This window comes from Netta rufina, assembly GCF_964035555.1.
Source record: "Netta rufina genome assembly, chromosome: 1".
NCBI lineage: Eukaryota > Metazoa > Chordata > Aves > Anseriformes > Anatidae > Netta > Netta rufina.
This window is the reverse complement of record NC_140123.1, coordinates 182,999,359-183,019,034: the sequence shown is the minus strand read 5'-3', so window position 1 is coordinate 183,019,034 and position 19,676 is coordinate 182,999,359. Positions and strand designations below refer to the sequence as shown.

Genomic DNA, 19,676 nt, shown 5'->3' with positions numbered 1-19,676 from the left:
GTAACTCATTTAATTGCTTGCTGGAGTTTGGCTTTTGCTTTGCAAAAGGAGGCAGCAAATTGCTCAGCACCTGAATGAAGGATCTGAGCCAAAGACAGGAAGGAGAAATCTTGTGAAGGGGCAATGAAGGTGATTAGGAAACCTGGGACAAGCCATTAATTAACCTGTGGGTGACCAGGCTAAGAGACCTGCAAGGAGAGGCTAAAAGAGTTGACTTGGAAACCATAAAAGTGTTCCAAAACTGGCTTCTGAGCTTGCAGATTCCGCAGCAGCTGCAGCAGCTGTTTCCAGGTCAGTCTCGAGTCATTCTTGTAAGCAAAATCTGTCCCATGTGACAATGCAGACTGTTTACTGTGTGTGGAAGACTGATAGGCACAGACTGGAATATTTATATTTATTTTTGCAATGCCATAGGTAAAAACAATTTAACAATGCCAAGTACAGGTGTTATTCTCATAAAAACTTTTCCTTTCAAAACAAATGATTTCTATTCCCCACAAAAAGTTAAAATCACATGCAGCTATATGAGGTTAATTCCTTAAGATGCACAATTATATATCAGAAGACTTTGTTAAAATAAGAACATACTGGACTACGTCATTTTAACAAGGCAATTACACAGAACTAGAAAACTGACTCTGTAGTAAAATATAAAAATCTACAATTATAAATATAAATTTGGTCCATGGAGTCACTATAGAAGTAGCAGTATTTACAGTAAGTATCAGATTACTATTCTAAATGTCTAATTGAAATCTTAAAATGTTGAATGTTATGGAGAACAGTATTTTATTTACATTCTACTATATTAAAAGTTATATTTCTAGCAAATGTAAATTGTTATAAATACAGCAAATAAATCAAATCCTAAAACCATAACATGTTTGTTTGTAATTGAGAATCCCCTAACATCTATAAATATGATATTTTTAAGTTAAAAGTAAAGCCAGATAAATCAAAACTAATACTGAAAAAACATACCACAATTCAATTCTTAGAAACACTGTAAAAGTCAATCAAGTTAGTCCGGACATAACAATGTATTACAAGAAATCTTTCAAGAAAAGGCACACATTGTTAATGATAAAAGTTCCACAGTAAAGTTGTGTCACAGGAATGACTCTGTTGGAACGAAGGTTGGGAACTGATTATACATACAGTAGCTGGACAGATTTCCCCCCCACAAAGTATAAAACTGAAAATAATAATGGTAAACTCCAGGTGTGACCGATGTGGTTCAAGTGTGTGTGTGTGTTTAATTTGCTTTGTTAATTAAACTAAGGATTCTAAACTTTCAGCTGCGTTTCCGTCAGGTAAAGCTGAGCCATTACTGTCCATAGATGCTGAAGGGTTTTCTTCTTGCCTTGTGCTGACAAGGCTTAGAATAGCTTTGTACAGAAACTGGTACTGTTCCTGAAGAAGAAAAGAGGAAAAGTTCAGTACTTTGTCATAAATAATAGCACTAGAATACCCGGTAATGCTGTCACTCAGAAGTAATTAACACTTTATGTGTCAGTCTGTTAATGTACTGTGCTCCACAATTTGTTGTGTTACTTAGCAGCTTTATTAATTTTCAGACAAATGACTCCCCCTGCACACAATGCAGACAACGACATTAAAGAGCACAAGTTCCCACTGACTGAATGGAGTCAGGATTAGGGCTTCAATTTAGCTGTTAGCTTTTTTTTTTTTTTTCCTTAAACATGGTTTATTCTTTTTCTTTCTCTCTCTCTCTTTTTTTTTTTATTTATTTTTTATTTTTTTATTTATTTTCCTTCTGGTGGTACTTTTGGTTCCTGCTTCTGTTTTTGAAGACCTTGTGAAGTGTAGGAGGAGAGATTGCAATTTTTTTGAGAAGATTTGCTGAGGAGACCACTGCCTAGAGGGAAAGGGATCCCAGGCAGGTGCAGTGTGAAATGGGGAGTGCCAGAAATCACACGGACTACAGAAAAACAGCTGGGTGCTCTGTGTAGGGCAGCATCTTGGGACAGCAGGCACCAGGTAACAGTGGATGCTGTGAAAGGGTACAGTTGTGTTGGGTACTAGGATGGATATATGAGGATAAAGAGCTCCTGTGGTGGAAGGTGAACAGTAGGATAGACTAAATAGGTTGGGAGTATTAGGGTGGACAGAGCAGCGAGTAGGAAATGGTGGCAGGAGCATGGGAAATTTGAATTCTGAGATTAAGGGCCCAGGTCTTTGCGGGAGGCTTATAGGGCCAGGATAGTGAAGGACTTGATGGTGCCGCTAGGTGAGACGGGTCCCCATGTTCACTGTGCCATCTGCCAGGCACCTCAGTCTGTGCTATCTGGATAAGGGAAGGGGCAGCTGCACCTTTCAACCATCTGTCAGTCCTGCGTCATGTCCTGTTTATGCTGCCAGGAATGTTGTAGCCCTAACCCTAACACTGCACTCTGAAGTGTTCTCCTTACTATGTCCAGTGTAACTACAGTGTTTGGATTTGTAGCTGTATGAACAAGGGCAGGGTTCATAGCTTTTTATTTCTGTAATGATTTTTCACCTGTCTGATGCTGACTTAGTAGGTAATTGTAGTTTGTTACAGTTTTCAAGTCTTTTCTTCCTGTAAGCACAGTGACAATTGTGTCAAGTGACCCTTCAACAGATCACGAAAGATGAGAGCCCATCCTGGAATGGGAAAACAGGGTAACTACTTCAGGGTCTAGTTAGAGTAGAAATGTATTCCTTGATGGATTAAAGCCATTATTTACATGAAACAGTGCAGATTTTATTAGGACTGTGGCAGCTCTGCACATTTAGAATAAGCTCACTTGATAATTGCATAACAGTTTCATGGGAAATTCCAGATTTTGGAATAAACACCAGGTCCACTACAGCATCCCTAGAGGATAGTTTTGATTAACTCACGCAGAAACTAACACACTGATGGTGCAATAATGTTGCCCTAACATGTAAGCATGCTAATAATACCACACATATTAGAAAAAAAAATGCACACATTTTGGTTATTACTTACAATGTCTGTAAAGACTCCAGGCCTCATCAAATTTATCATCTTTGCTACCTGGTAAACATCCACTGAGTTCTCATTTTCCAGCTGGTGCATGAGTGTTGTTAGTGCACAGAAAGTGCCTGCTGTCACCCCTCCATGCCTTCGTAAAGTGAAAACAAAACAAAACAACAGTAACAACAAAACAAAAGAATGAAGCAAAAAACACAACACGAAGAAAAGTCTCTAGAAACTGGGTCAAGTTTCAACATGGAGAAAATACAGAAGCCAGGATAAATCGATAAAATGAATTTCTGTGATGTGATGTCTACATCTTCCTAAAACAGGACTGCACAGCAGTGCCTTAACACAATCTTCACAGCTTTTGGCTACAACTTCTGGAAAGTCTTTAACAGCCTGTCTCAGACATAGTTTCCATATGTCTCAGACATATGACGTATGTCTCAGACATAGTCCTCTACTAACCAAATCCCAGAGGCCTCAGGGCCCTTTTACATTTCAGTATTTATGACCACTGCTAAACAGCTGGCAGAGGGTAGGATGCCTCATCTCAATAGTCTTACTTCCCTCAGTAACACGCAATGAAGCCCTGATAGATTTCTTCTCCAGTGCCCAACTCGGCAATTATCTGGACTATAAAAATGATAGAGCTGAATTGAGAACATTCAGAGCGGGATAAATACAAAATGTTTCTCTTGTTGATGCAACTGAAACAGAAGCAGCAGCACTGTTGTTAGGTGCAGACTTTGTGGCTTGTTTCAGTGGCTTTCACTGTAAATGAGATAATAAATGGCTCTACACAAAAGCATGAAAAACAACTGTAGGCTGCAATGCTTACTCATCATGTACAATCATGGGTCCATCGCGGTTGGAAGCTTCCTCTTTGATGATGCTGATCAGTTCAAAGGTTTTGCTAATAGGACTGTCAGGATTTGGCCATTTTGGACACTGAAAATGCCTCACTTCAAGTACATAGTCATCCTAAAAGAGTGAAAAAAGCATAAATCTATTTGGTGAAAGATTGACTGAATTCTTATCCTTGCCTCTGCTACAGTCTGGCTCCAGTCTCCAGATACAAAACCATACCCCTGTGGAAGTTGGACTGTCTTATTCCCCGTGTCCCCACATTGCCTACAGAGATTACTCTCTATTTGGGTGTTTCAAGGGTGTGGGATTTTACCACTCATTTACCATAGAAAATGTGGCAAAAGCATAGGCATTACCTTTAACAAACCAAATCCTGAGAGTTTATGACAGCGTTACCTGTGTAGCTTCTAAAATAAAATCTTGGATTATAAGCTTTTCCTCATTAGACAGACACTTGTGTTCTTCAGCAATCATAGTGACTTTGAAACTCTCACAGTTTATAGGCTCGTCTTTGTTTGGCCAATAGACAAATTCATCTTCAGCCTCCAGGAAAAAACAAAAGCCATAAAAATAAGTACTGTTCAGCTCTTAAAATAAAAATTAATTGAACATAAAAATGTACCATGTACGCAATCAATGCAGATGCCTAGATTTAGATTGGTTACTCAAAATCTGAATGGGATGACAACTGTGATGGTTTTCAGACACCTTTGTAGTGACCCTGACCAGAACATGGTATGCCTTAGAGTTAGCCAGCCACAGAACAGCCAACATGTGCTGTGCTGCTCTGTGCCACACAGACAGACTGGATATGTGCTATCCTCTCCTGTAAAGCTTTACTTCTAATAAAGACCATTTAACAGAGTCTGACTTTATACTTTACTTATACTTAATACTTTACAGAGTCTGAGAGCCTTTCTTACAGGGCTTATAATGAGCCAGCACCTCTTGGTGCAAAACATCCTCCCTTATTACAAAGGCAAACTTAGAAATTCACCTGTTTTGTAGGACGTGTAACATTCATAAAATATTTGATGAGGAAAAAAACACCAAAAACATATATTGCCTTCGTGTGACATGGTTTTCCACTCATGCAAGACTCTCCAAAGCATATGCATGGCTTTCATCCAAACTCATTACCAAACACGATGCCCTTTCATGCTCAAAGTACTAAGCTAAAAGCTCTCAGATATTCCTAAAATACATTTCTAGTAACAGAAATCCATATTCATTTGTTATTAAATTACACATAAAAGATGAACACCTGAGCTTCTTTCACTGTTTATAGAGTCAAATAGATGAACTAGAGAAATGATCTCCTATTTCTCCCATACTTAATAATGGCTTAGGGAGCCATATTACACCTCAATTAAAAGTCCTGGAGCAAAGCTAAACTTGCAAAAAGGTGGCTTCTGCTGTTTGTCTCTTTTTTTATAAATTATGCAGGAATGATAAAATACCTTATCATCTCAACTGTAATTTGCCAGGGTAGGGATCTGCAGGTTAAGCTAAATGATTTGGGGGGAGTTTTACACTCAGTATAGTATTATTACCTTTTAATTGATTTTTGGGAAAATCCTGCATATTATAATATGGTAATACTACTACAATTCATACATAAAACCACAACAATCAGCCATTAATCTTACCATATTCTGGCTATCAGGAAGCATGACTATTAGCTGGGCATTATGATCCCATATCATTCTCCAGAAATCCTTGATAGTGTGTAGTAAGGGATGCTGGGTAATAATGAATTCATTACTTTGATAATAACCCTGCAAAATAAAACCATCACAGTAGGAATTGATACCCATCTCTTAACATTTACAGGAGTCTTCTTCTGGACAGAAACAGAAACCTGAAAAGTTAATTCCAGAGTTTGTGCCTTTTTGGCTTCCTGCAAATATTAGAAGAATAAAAAACTTTAACCACAGTATTTTCCAGGTGAAAAGCATAAAATCAATTACTCTGAAACAATTTGTAAAACTTTGAAAAATTTGAATAAGAAAATACAAAAGAAATCAGGAGGTACTTGAACAGCCATCTCAGAATGAAAATGCATTAGCTCAGACACACAAGCTGATTGTTCTACATTAGCCTGACTTCTAAAGTTGTTGGACACCTGAAAACAAATGACAGAATGTTTGGAAGATCTGCAAAAATCCCAAATAGTGTATTAAACTGCATAGATGTCTCAGACTATCTGCTTACCACAAAAGCCAGCTATGTTGAACTAATGCATAAACACCGTAGGGAGCTTGCCCTTCTCTTTACTGAATGTCCAGGAAGCATTTATTCCTCACTCTCAGTTAATGAAGGGGAAAAGGGTTGAAGGAAATTCAGGGAACAGAAAGCTAATGAAAAGCTGTTGAGTTATGCTGCTTTGGGCTATGCCAACTGCAAAAGCTGGCATAACATGCCAGTAAGATGAGCAGGCAGGAAAGCAAAACACAGTACAGCCATTAAAAGCCAACTTATTAGTTAATACTTTAGAAAACCTCAAAAGAATCTTCCATATTCAGATTTACTATTTTTTAAAACTATGATGGGATTTCTGGTCCTACTGATAGTCAAAATGCAATGCTTTTAACTGAATTTAAAATAGTAATAATGGTAATAGTACACCCTGGTGGAGGTAACTTTTTCACTGAAAGACTCAATAATGGAAGAAAGGAGCTTTCAAAATCAGGATTGCACCACTAAAATGTGGACACCTGGCAGCTTCACAAACAGCTATACAATGGGACACTATTTTTAAGCAGTGCAGTTAGCTGACTTACCATAATATAGGAAGCATTTATGTAGTCTGTCCCTTCACCAGACAGTGATGAGATACCCACTCTAGATCTTTCCACTGTAAGAAAAAAAAAAGCCCTGGACATCTTGAATTGATTCATATATTACTGTAATTATCCCATATATTTAACAGTATGATAACAACACTAAAACCCACCAGTCAGGATAAAGCGTTATCCAGATGTCTATTTTGTTTTCCTACGTGTAGTACATTTTGCCACCCAGAGAAGCCAATCTGAACAAGCTTACCAGGAATGATGGATGAAGTTCGGTTCTTTTCTCTGTTACACTGCTTGAGTGCAGTTGAATAATCACACTGCTGTGTGTTAGACTGGCTCAACAACTGAAAAAATGAAGTTAAAAAAAATCAGGTCCCCGTGCAAGAGTCGTTATTTCATTAGCTGCATTAAACAGAGAGGTGCACATATGGCAGGTTAGCTGTATCTCTTAAGACATCTAGTTATCTGGCTAAACTAGTTGGCAAGTTATCAGAGACTTATCTCTTCACTATTTTCAATGGTTCAAACGTTTCTTGAGCCCTAAACATATCTTTGAAGGAAATTCCCCTCTAAGTTTTTCCTGCATCCAGCACCCCACTGCTTGTTGTCACCCCAGTGTCACTTCCAATCTGCCTGCACAGTTGTTCACACAACTTTAAATAGTTTGGCAAACAGTAAAAGTCTGTACAGAAAAATCTGCACTGTTACACAGATGGTGTAACTCCTGACGTGAGGTAGCCCCAGTCAGGAGCTTCCTGATGTTCTCTCGAAACCTGTGAGAGGCATATAGGACTGATATGGGGGCCTCATTGTCTTGCTTGTTTCAACTAATACAATTCAAACAGAAAAAACATCAAAGTGTTCATTTATAGCCTGCTGAATTCATATCTGTTTTATAGCCATGGCCTTAAACTGAGGGGAATATGTTATTTGACCAATATAGTTCATAATTTTCATCGGAAAGTCTTTCTAGATAGTTGTGTTTATCTTTGGAGATCTTCATGCAAAGGCATATAGTTAGATTTTCCAAAATTTGCTTACTTGCCTGTTTCTTATGCTCTTGCTTTTGGAAAAAAAAAAAAATCTTATTTGAGAATACATAAATAGTTGTTGGGTCCCAATTAGCTGCATACATTTGTCAACATGCTCTATTAAATTACAGATAGGGCAAGGTAAAGAAAGTTGTGTTGGGATACCTATGTTCAGGTCATTCGAGCTTACAACCCTAAAACTTTTCATACTGCTATCTCAGGGAGCTCACCTTGAATTGTTTCTCCAGTCTGGTCTTTCCTGTTGGTCCGGGTATCAAGAGAGCATTAACGTAGGCATGAATGTGAGTCTCAAGGACTTCTGTCTCTTTACTAAGTATCGCTTCAACCAATGCATCATGAATGAAGATGTATTGCTCCTAGGAAAATAAAACCAAGCATCTAAGCTGTAATTATATTCAGTTTCCCCTGGACATCTCTGGCTAAGCTGTCACTTCTGACATGGGCAGCATTTCTTCACAGCTTGCTACTGCAGAGGAGTTTTCTCAAAAGGGGTCCTCTACAGTGAGTGCCGTTCCTCTCCAGTGACAGTACGCATTTACCAGTGCAATTGAACTACACATGCAATGTATATATGATATAATATCAAATCCCCACCACCTGTGGTATGTTACATTCATATATACATTCATGTTTAACTCAATACCGTTAAAAATGCAAGCATAGGCTGAAGTCAAATTTTCAAGTCAGCTTGTTATGCGGCTCTCCCTGCATTTCTTTCTTGCAATAAAGTGATCACTCTCAGTTCCTACTGCTATCTTCTATTTTCTCTCTCACTTCCTTTGGAACAAGTGCCCATGCTGCTGTTGATTACCTTTTCTTCTATTGAAAGGCACCGGGGAAGCTAAACACCTGTTCTTGGAACCTGAAATAGACTTTCAAATGCCCTGCTGTTGCCCTTATTGTTTTCTTCTGGTCTTTCGCTATTCTGTATATAACCTTCAGTTTAAATCAGCTATAGATAATCTTCTGTTGAAACAGCTTCTTTCCAACTTATTATTGCCTGATATCAATTGTTTGATCACATTCAGTGAAGATCTGAACACCTGAAAATGGTGTTTCCTTAAAAAAATCCATGACAAAAATGCATGCCCTGCCAAGGAAGTGCTACTGTGGGAAGCATGATAAAGGTTTTCTCTCTTCTGAGACCTCCATAATAAACAGACAAGAGCTTACAGGTAGTTCATTTTTTTTAGTGCATTACTCTACAGGAGCCTACAGGATGCCACTAGAAATATAAGGGAACAAAAAGGTAAAGTCTAGTCTGGTGACTGGCTGCCTGTTTTTTCTGATGTTGCCAACATGAAGACTGTATCACCTCTCCTCCTGCAAACAAAAATGTGAAAAGTAAGTCTCTCTTTAGGTATATATTTGTCTTACCTCAGTCTGCACCAAATAGTTCCTTTGGGTACGTATGTGTTTTAAGAATCCAAATATGTTGACTGTCCCCTCGTGCTGAATTTGCTGCAGCATGCTGTCTAACACTATGTATGTGCCTGTCCTTCCAACTCCAGCACTATAAAACAAAAAAATATCCTTGAGCCTGAAGTAAAATAGTCATGAAAAAGATTGTTTTTCTGTATATGTATATTTCAACAAATTGGTGCATAGGGAAGGCTTTGCTTTACAAATTTTGTTATTGTATGATCACATCACTTTGCTGAAACTTCAAGACTCCTAATAAAGAAAAATCTTTCCTTTTTTTTTTTTTTGTGTGTGTGTGTGTGTGTGTGTGCAAGAATAGCTCTAATGATCGTTTTCTTAAACGATTTTTAAAATATCAATTGAAATAGAACTAAGTGCAGATCTGCATTGTCATGTTTTTGATACTCCTTAGGATACTTTGTCAAGTATACCTAGAATGTACAGTGTATGTCAGTACTGGGGCACAGTCAATGTGCCCAAATTCCTCTATGTTGAAATACACAACACTTCAAAGGAAAAGTTGCATTATAGCACCCATTACAGATACTGCCTGCAGAGCTTTCAAAGATACCAGACTGAGGAAAACCCCAGGAAGTGGCAGAGCTGCTGAAGGTACGTCTGTAAAAGGAAAAGCTTAGTACTCTTCAGACATGGCTAAGAGTGCAAGCAATGATTGAGACCCTTCTGAAAGAGGGGAGATGCAGAAGAAAGGGTTAAGCAACTCCTGTTATGAACTCTGATTCATTTGGCATAACAATGGCTGTACTGTAAAATGAAAAAAAAAAATTTTTTTTCTTCCATAAAACATCTGGATCAGGAGTACAAAGTTGAGAGGTCCCCTCTTGGTTATCTGAAGCTGTTATGTGTATTGGTACATGTATCGGGGCAGCAACACTGCGCTGAGTCTGCACGGACCATTGCAGACAGATCAAGACCCAGACCACACATGCTAATTCATGCACCCTATTTCTTCCTCAGAAGTGACACAAAGCATGGGTAGCATGAGCTTTGGTTGCTGTAATATGTTGTCTAAATAAACATGGTATAAAAATGAAAGGTCCAGGTTATCAACATACCAGGAGACACAGAAAAAAAAGTACAGATTACCAGACAGCATCAGTACTTGTTTTGAAAGACAAAACATGTAAAGTACCAAAACACAAAAATAGCTAAATAAGGTTTCATGAAGTTCCTCAGATATGTACTCCACAGAGCCTGTAAAGATAAGCAAAAGTTAATTTTCTAAATTTCCCTTGAGTTTAGAGTGCATGGTGATAGGTGAACTAAAACTGCTGCAGACAGAGGTGAAATATTTTTGTGACCCAATGGAGAGGTCTGACTGAAGCCACACAACTTACCACTGTTTACTTTTTAAAAACTCAATTTAATTGGTTTATAATGTACTGCTGATCTCTCAGCCCAGTGGCATAGATCTCAGACTTGGTGTTTTGGGAAAACTCTTATTTTGAACTCCTCAAGAAGAGACAGATGCAGATAGCAGCAGAACAACCAAAATGTAGAATTTTCATTTTCCAAGCTAAAAACAGATTTCAGTCATATTAGATCATCCCAGAAATAATAATAAAAAAAAATCTTCATTTGCAGTATTTGTGAGGCGACTTTACCTGTTGGCTTCCTCAGAGTCAGCTCCAGAAGGACAGAATTCATGAGGAGGTTCTCTTTCCAAATGTTCCATCAAAGGTGAGGTACTACAGTGGAAAACCAGAACCTGCTTATATATTTTACAATAACCTGGTCCTCCACGGGCATTGTGAAGTCATTCCAGGCCCTACAAAGCCCTTTTTAACCAATTTTCCCTGGGCTGCCCAGTTTCAGTGAGGACTGACATTACACCTGCCTGCACACATGCAGACCTCACACCGCTCCCCAGTGCTACTCCATTGCAAAGGGCTGCTAGAGCGCAGAGTAATGTTAAAAACAGCAGAGGTGTAGTTCAGCCAGGAACAGAGTGAGTCTTCTTTTGTGCACAGAGCTTCTCTTAGGGTTACGGAGTATCCCTGAACCAAAGAAAGCACCAGCCAAAACCATCCTATTGATATATTTGCAGAAAGGAAAAAATTACATCTATACACATATCTGATAAGCTCATAGCAATCAAAACAGCAGTAGAGAAGTGTGCAAAAAAGTAAAATGGAAAGCATTTTTGCAAAAAAAAAAAAAAAAAAAGAGAACATAGTGCAGAGCAGCAGCATCTTGTTTATAGCCACTATGGAGGCTTATAGAAATTGCATAGAGAGTTGATTAGTTGGCCTTACCAAGGACAGAAATACCAGCTAAGAAATTATTCTTCTTCCAACAGGAATTGTTAAACGTGAGAGTGAAGTTTTGCTTAACCCACCACTGATTTTTTTTTCCTTTTTTTTTTTTCTGCAAAACAAAAGTGGAGTGAACCTTATGGTGGTAAAAAGCACACCTGCAATGAACCACAACAGGCCCAACAGCATGGCGCTTGGCATGCGATGCCTTCCGCACGAAGGTGAGCACGGGCAGTGTGTACTCGGGAACACCCATATCAGGCCACTGGGTATAATGGTACTGAGTTACTGCACGTCCACTAGACCTCCCTTTCTGGGAACCCTGCAACAGAAAAATAATTCCATATAGAAGCAGCCCACATTTAAAAGGCAACTCTTCACAGTTTTACTTATGTACCTGATACTTCAAGAATTAATACTCTCCCTATATAATTAACGAGTGTACCAGAGTACTATCTAGCCCTGCATATTCCAGCATTCAAATAGAACAGGAAGGACCAGTGTTTCTGTCCCATCAACCTGTCCACTGAATGGAAAAATGACCTGGCATTCACTGTCCCTTAGAAAGACAAAGTGAAAGGCTGAGAGCATTGGAGGTATAATAATTTACAGCTGTTCTCAAAATTCAACAGATATCTCTGCCACTTTGCTCCTCTGCTGGCTCGACAGAAACGGTAGGATTCATGTCACCCAGCTTTAGTAATGTACAAGAGATGTAGCCTCTTTTAGGCTTCTTTTCTAAGCCCCTTACCTCAGTGGCAACTGAGAGACAGACATACTTTCAGAGAGCTGTCACCTTATTCAAAGAGAAGTTCTTAAAATAGATGAGATAAACTTGATAGTAGGTGCTGTACTTTATTCATTAATAGTACAGGGAAGCTGAGAGACTAGATATCTAAGATTTAGGTGGCTGTAAATAAAACAGTCTTTAAGAATCCCCCTCAAAGTAGCCAGCCTCTTTTGTAACCACTCACTTTTCCCCAAATTATGCTTTCAGAATGCCATTGCAGAACATGCTGGTACTGACTTCCTTAAGAAAAGGTTTGGATTCACCTGTTTTGTAGAGGAGTAAAAATTCCTTCCTTAAAAAGGAAAATTGGTAGCTGAGGTGGAGGATTCAATTCTTCCCACATATTCTACTAGCTGGTCTTGTTCTGAAAATTTGTCCTCCTTCTCACCAGTCAGGGAAGGTCCACATCAGCCCTCCCATGTAATCACATCCTCTTCCCCGAAGGTTCTACACCACACCAGTGGTGAGATACTGTAGGCCAGTATCTCACAGAATCATAGAATGGTTATGGTTGGAAGAGACCTCTGGAGGCCATCAGGTCAAACATCCCTGCTCAAGTGCGTATTGAGCAGGGCACCAGCATAGCAAATGAGTGTTTCCTGATATTCACATGGAACCCTGATATTTACATGTCCATTGCCTCTTGCACTGTCCTTGGGCACCACTGAAAAAAGCCTGGCTCTGTCTTCTTTGCACCCTCCTTCAGGTATCTATACACATTGATGAGATTCCACCCTAAACCTTCTTTTCTCCAGACTGAACAGCCTCAGCCTCTCCTCATAGGAAGGGTGCTCCAGTCCCTTGATCTTCTTGGTGGCCCTCTATAGGACTCTTTCCAGTATGTCCATGTCTCTCTTCTACTGAGTGGCTCAGAGCTGGATATGGTACTCCAGGTGCAATGCTTCACCAATGCTGAATAGAGGAGAAGGATCACTTCCCTGGACTTGCTGACAGCACTTTGCGTAACACAGCCCTGGATATCACTGGCCTTCTTAGCAGCAAGGGCGCATTGCTCACTCATGTTCAACTTCTTATTTATCAGAACTCCCAGGTCCTTTACTTTCGAGCTGCTTTCCAGCTGGTTGGCCCCCAGCATGTACTGGAGCCTGGAGTTTCCTTCCCCAGGTGCAGGACTTCGTACGAGATTTTTGTTGCTCCACCTCTCCAGTCTGTTGAGATCACTCTGGATGGCTGCACAGCCATCTGTTGAGTCAGGCACTCCCCCCAGTTTTATGTAATCTGTGACTTTACTGAAGGTGCACTCTATCCCATCTTCCAGACAGTTAATGAAAATGTTAAACAGGACTGCACCCAGTATTGACCCCTGGGGTACTCTACTTGTTACTGGCCTCCAGCTATGCTTTGCATCACTACCTCCTCAGCTCCTCAGCTCTCAGATCTCATCAACTCTGAAGCATTTTGATGAGCATCTTGTCTGGTTGAAACCTATGCCATTCAGCATTACCTATACAGTAGAAAACTGTCAACAACTACCTTAAAAATACTCCAAGAAAATGTTACCACTTCTTTTTGCCCAATCTGTTTTCAGGATATCACAAACCTTTTTGATCTTGGTGTTTCTAACAGTAAAATTCCTCACAGTGTAGTAGGCAAGTACATGAACACTCTTCTGAGTAACCAAGAAGTTCCCATATTCTTCACTACCTTCGGCAGGCCAGTACTGGTCACATTTTCTCTGTTAGAAAGCAAAGCAGAAAGAGAGAAATAAAGAAAGGAAAAATGTCAAATTATCAAGGTGTATCATTTGATTTTATGAGCACAGTCAAGCACAAAACATGCAGAGACTCTTGATATGGCTTGTTTATAATAGACATGATGCTCACAAGAAAATAAATAATGTATATTTTGTTTGTTCTATAGAGAGATGACTGTGCAAAGATGTACTTTATTTGGAATACTCCAAAATAAAAACCAGAGAGGCTTAAATCATACTATAAGAGCTTAAAGTTCTCTAATAATGTGGAACCTGCCATTCTGTAGGCATTCTAAAATCGAAAGACAGTAGCAGATAATCTACACAAGTTACAGGAATACATTCAAGTCAGTAGAGTCATATGTGGCTTTTGGCTGGTTCATAGCATGGATATAGTATATTCACCTGACAGATAGAGTATATTCACCTGATCAGTGAAGATAACAGTGAGTTTGTCTGCAGCCAGAATGATACAGAGCTGTGATGTCCAGCCCTTTTGTAGGGAAGTCATACAACATTTTCCAGGAGTACTAGAAGATACATGTTTGTACCATGCTGTTTACAAAGTGGTGAAACACCCAGTGTGGCCCTCGTCTACATCTGCTGTTTGTATTATTTAATAACGCTTGTTCATATGACAAAGCTTGCATGCATTTTAGGCATTGCTGCCAGTATGTGGCAGGGGTGATGCAATGTCTCCTCATTTCACCCAGGTGTACCTGCATGGTCTCATCATATAACCAGGGGAACAGACATCCTCTGATAGGAGTTGACCTTATGTTGTCTCACTGGACAAATGAATATCTGGGCCTGTGATAAGACAGAAACTGTGGGTCCCATGGGACAGTGACAGGAAGTAGCCACTCAGTGTTCAGAAAAATTCACCTGAACTATAGCTTTTTCGTTTCCAGGGACACCCCTGGGAAAGAGAATGACAGTTAACAGAGTATGTTCCAAGGCCAACATTCAGTCCACTCCTGAATACAGACAAGAAGTCTTTTTCAGTAGAAGACAATTTTTTGTAGTTATAGAATTTTTCTATTTTCATGACATCAGTTGTTGGCAATTGAATTTAAATGTTTTCTTTAGTTTCGTAATACAAATCCTTATCTTTATACTTCTATAGCCAAACTTAATATAAACATCTACTACAAACTATTGCTTTTTGCTCAGAAAAAAATCTAAAACATTTTTGAAAGAGAGAAAGGAGCCTGTTACAGGTAGATCTATCAACATCAGAGAGAGAAATAGGAAACAAAGGTACTCATACCCTTCCTTTCTCAACGAGATTAGTTATCATCACAATAACTTCTACGTTATGTTCCCATATCATTCTCCAGAAATCTTCTGCGGTTGATTTTAGTGGCCCTTGAGCTGCGATGTAGGCTTTTGGCTTGTTGTAGCCCTAAATTGAAATATAACAAATGACACTTATCAAATCAGAGACCACAAGAAAAAGGAGGTTGGGAGGGGTATATGACATTTTACGTTTCTATTTTTAAAGAATCTCAAAAACATTTAAGTACTTTTGAATTTATAACTATCCAAATCACAGAAAGCCTGTGGTACCAGATGACATGAATGGAACTGTTATGTCAATGTTTATCATTCCAACAAATGGGATATATATTCAAATGCCCATGTTATGGCAGAATGTTGACATGATAGTGATTATGAGACATCTGTTATGATAGTGGTTTAAGAAATGAATCAAGATCATTCGCATGTAAATTACTTGGTAACGAAAACTGAATAAATGGTACCTCGGCAAGGCTCACAGCCAACTGGCATCTTCCTCTCATGAGATTATCTCAGACAGAAGAATTAGCCACTTACCAAAAATGTATAAAAGAATAAACATTCAGATGTGAAATGCTTCTGAAATGACTCAGATGTGACAGAACATTTTTTTAGTTTCATAAAGCTCTTCACTAAGCTGCAGCTGCTACAGTATCAAGATGGATCTGAGAAACGATTGGAGTTTTACCTGCATTTTAAGTTTCTATGTTTAACATTAAAGGCTTTTTTTTTTTTTTTAAAGTGATATTATGATTTTATTTTTTAATTGTCTATTCACCTCCACACATCACTATTTACAGAAAAGACTGACAGATGAATGGGCTGGCAGACAGAAAAAGTAGAAAAAGGCACTTACATCAACATAGTTGGCATTAATATAATCAGTCAGTTTTCCATCCTTTTCTGAAAGCTGTGCTAGTTTAACCCTAGTATGATCATCTGTAGTAAGACAAGGGAGAAAATAAGCATAGTTTCCTCCAAGAATCATAATCTTTCTATAAGAATTCTTTAGATTTCTATAATAAATTGAAAAAATGATTTTTTCAATGCATACAAGTAATACAGGGATGGTCACATGTGCAAACACCCCGTGCTTAGATATGAATCAGATACAAAATTCTAGTTCACAGAAAAATAAATTAATGAATCCAAGGATTCAGATATTCAGAAATCTATTCCAGAAGTAAATTACAATATCATTTAAAAGCAAGCATGATCAACTTTCCCTAGAAAAATTTATGGTCTTTTTGAAGTCCTTGGAAGCTGAACATTGTGCAACTGATTAAAACCTGAGGCTCTTGTAAAAAACAGTCCTCTTAAAAATGAATGAAAAGGATGACAGCGTAAAGTGGCCTTGTCATAACTTTTCAGTATAATATAGTGGGGAAAAAAAATCAGGTATCCAGTAATGTCTACCGTATCCACTGTACAGGGATACAGAGGGGCATGTCTGCACAGCATCCTGGCTGCACTGAGATGTCCCAAACAATTCAGGAACTGATGTTTAGGCGCATTCATTCCAAATTAAAGACAGCAGAGTCTGGAGCCTAGAGAGTAATGGGAGCTTGGAGCTTCATCTGAAGAGCCTCAGCTCTGGTAATCCAGACAGCAAGTGGCTATCTCAGGGTGAGCTGAAGCTTTCTTTAGCCTTCATTGGCTATCATATCATATTGGCTATCATACGGACTTGATTCAGTTCCACATGACAATCCTAGTTACTTGAGCTGAGTTACTTGTTAGTAAGCTGCTTGAGCACTGCCCTGTGATAACAAAGTCCCTGGTGCTGGGTTGGCACTCTTTGTATGATCAGATATCAACACACATAGTGGCAGAGGAAAACCTGTGACTTTCCTCTAGAGGTATCTTCAGCCAGGTGGAATGGGATTTCTTGCAACTGACGTAGAGTCCACATTGCCTCTTGTAAAATGGGTTGATTCTGTCTCTTTTTCTATAAATCTCTAGCACCACTGAATGTTTAATTTATATTTAATTTAGAGCTTGTTATCAGAACAAAGATGAAATATTATAGAGAATTAATAAAAATATATTAAACCACCAAAATGATCAAGAGCCTAGAGACAATGGTTTCAAAGAGAGATTAACCAAACTGAATAGATGCATTTCAGAGAAGAAAAGTCTGTCATAGTGAGGCTAAGCAAGGGGAAGATATGTCTTGGCTAATGAAACTGTGACATTACTTTGTGGCTGGGCACAAAACAACATAAAACCAGTACATTTATATTTATGTATGTCGGCAAATACATCCATGGATTGTGAAGCTCCAAGAGAGGATATATCATCATTATTCCAGATCAAAGGTGTATTAATTTTGACATCAAAACATTACTCCTTTGGCTTTGAAATGATATTACAGTGAAATCTCCCAACTCCCTTTGGGTCATAACAGAAGAAATAAATATGCCTTGCTAACAAGTGCTGAGCACAGCAGCAGGATGCCAGAGGACTAACTTGAAGAGAAGTGAAATATCAGACTATTCCTCTCCAGGCATTTTGCTGAACAGTATCCAGAGTTTTCAGTATAGAGGGCTTGTTTGTTTGTTTTGTCTTCCTCTAGTAATTGATGTAAGTCTATACTTGTCTATAATTGTTTCTTAAACAAAACATCAAGTGATGCATTTACTTACAAGCAACAATGTTTATATATCGATTCTTATTCTTGTTGTCAGGGTGATTAGAGCTGTCTGATGTAATACCTAGATCTACAGTACAGCTCTGGATTTCCTGAAAAAAATGTGCATCATACTTTAATAAGTATCAAGGTATATAAAATTTCTTAAAATACAGTAAGTCAGCAAGAAAAGAACCACAACCTTATACCCAGTTATCTATGATATTTTACAACTACTTCATTGCTAGAAAAAAATGCAGTGAAATAATTCCTTACCTGATAAAACTCTTTCAGTGTCTAATGAGGGAATGGATGCAAAAAAAAGTAAAAAAAATCAAATTCCACAGCACAGAACAAATGGTAAAAGAGTTTATATAAATTACAGTTACTATATGGAAGACAATTATGGTCATGCAATATATATCTCCATGCTAACAACAAAGCTGAATATTTTGATGTAACTCTTACAAGACACAAGAAGCAATTTTCCTGTTAAAATATTGACATCTCTTTTCCTGTCTTTAGATTTAACATTAGACCTTATGCCTGTGAAAGCTACATACATGAGCAACATCTCTGACATATTTAACTGTTAATAGGATTTCTTAATGGTCCTTGTAACTGCATTAGTTTCTCTGCTAAACCCTTTCGCTCTCTTTGCATTCAGCTGTGAAGCCTCTACTGGAACATGGCAGCATGCCACTCAGAAAACTTCATGGGATGGCAGTACAACCCTCTGACAGCCGTTTCTCAATGAATCCAATCTTTTTATGAAGATTGCCTGCAGGAGACAGGCTTGAGAAGACAGGCACAAAGTTTATACATTATTATTTTTTATTATTTTTTGATTATGTTAACTGACAGGAAACTCAAGCATTTATAAGGCCAACATTAGAAATGAGCTGTCATGACTAAAAGTACTACAATATTACCCAACACTTTCTAGCATTTATTTCAATATTAATCATCTTTATCTTCAGCTATTTAAATATATAATATAATATATGATAATTATAATATAATTATAATTATAACATTATTATATAATAATATAATATAATATAATTATAATATAATATAATATAATTATAATAAATTATATATATATATATATATATAATATATAAATATATAAAGAGTGGTTACCAGTCTGAAAATTATATTTTAAATATGAGTTGTTTTATAGTAACATACCCAAAAAACTCAACCACCCTTGTGCACTCATCTCCAAATATATGCTGACCGCGATGTTTAGATTTAAATTCTTCTGTATTTTCTATATTCTTTGTCAGTAAAGAAAAGGCCAAGAGACTAATTCTGGGGTAGCTAGTAATCTAAAAAGGATCTCCAAGAAATGATGATACTGAATTTTTTGTTCTAATTAAAACAAAAATGAAAAAATTTAGATGGCGTATGCTCAATGAGGAACTTGGTATTTGGTATGACCCATATGGTATTTGGATCACTGTAGTAATTTAGGAAAAGAAGATCATGAACAAAGTGATTTCTTCATTGGTTTTCTCACTAAAGGGTATTGTTACCATTGCATTTACACACAGTCTTTCAATATTTGCTTTTATTAACAGCTGGTCTATGTGGAGCCCATTTCAGTCAGTGCGTATGCACATGCTTAATATAACATATAAACATGCACTGGACATTCAGAAGTATTTACAAATTCAGTCCAAAAATTGGATGGATATTCTGAATGTCTAATGAATTAGAGAAGAAAAACTTATGAATAAAGGTAGGTGAACCACATCAAATTTTTGGTCTATTGGGTAACAACACATCAGATGGGGAAACAGAAGCAATACCCAAAGATGCAAAACTATGAATT

The 19,676-nt window shown here is 38.0% G+C and overlaps 1 protein-coding gene across 1 annotated transcript in view; it reads right to left on the bottom strand.

Annotated features, from left to right (window-relative positions):
* Window positions 1–1,272: 1,272 nt before the first annotated feature.
* PTPRZ1 (protein tyrosine phosphatase receptor type Z1) overlaps window positions 1,273–19,676 on the bottom strand; it is a gene marked incomplete at both ends in the record, with an annotated part of 137,523 nt that continues 119,119 nt past the window's right edge. Inside the window, 14 exons of the mRNA XM_084284857.1 lie at window positions 1,273–1,413; window positions 2,996–3,131; window positions 3,828–3,970; window positions 4,253–4,399; window positions 5,506–5,634; window positions 6,640–6,713; window positions 6,905–6,998; window positions 7,916–8,062; window positions 9,084–9,219; window positions 11,563–11,726; window positions 13,756–13,890; window positions 15,179–15,313; window positions 16,064–16,146; window positions 17,853–17,949. Of these exons, the coding sequence (XP_084140983.1) occupies window positions 1,273–1,413; window positions 2,996–3,131; window positions 3,828–3,970; window positions 4,253–4,399; window positions 5,506–5,634; window positions 6,640–6,713; window positions 6,905–6,998; window positions 7,916–8,062; window positions 9,084–9,219; window positions 11,563–11,726; window positions 13,756–13,890; window positions 15,179–15,313; window positions 16,064–16,146; window positions 17,853–17,949 (1,761 nt within the window). The remainder of the gene's footprint in view (window positions 1,414–2,995; window positions 3,132–3,827; window positions 3,971–4,252; window positions 4,400–5,505; window positions 5,635–6,639; window positions 6,714–6,904; window positions 6,999–7,915; window positions 8,063–9,083; window positions 9,220–11,562; window positions 11,727–13,755; window positions 13,891–15,178; window positions 15,314–16,063; window positions 16,147–17,852; window positions 17,950–19,676) is intronic.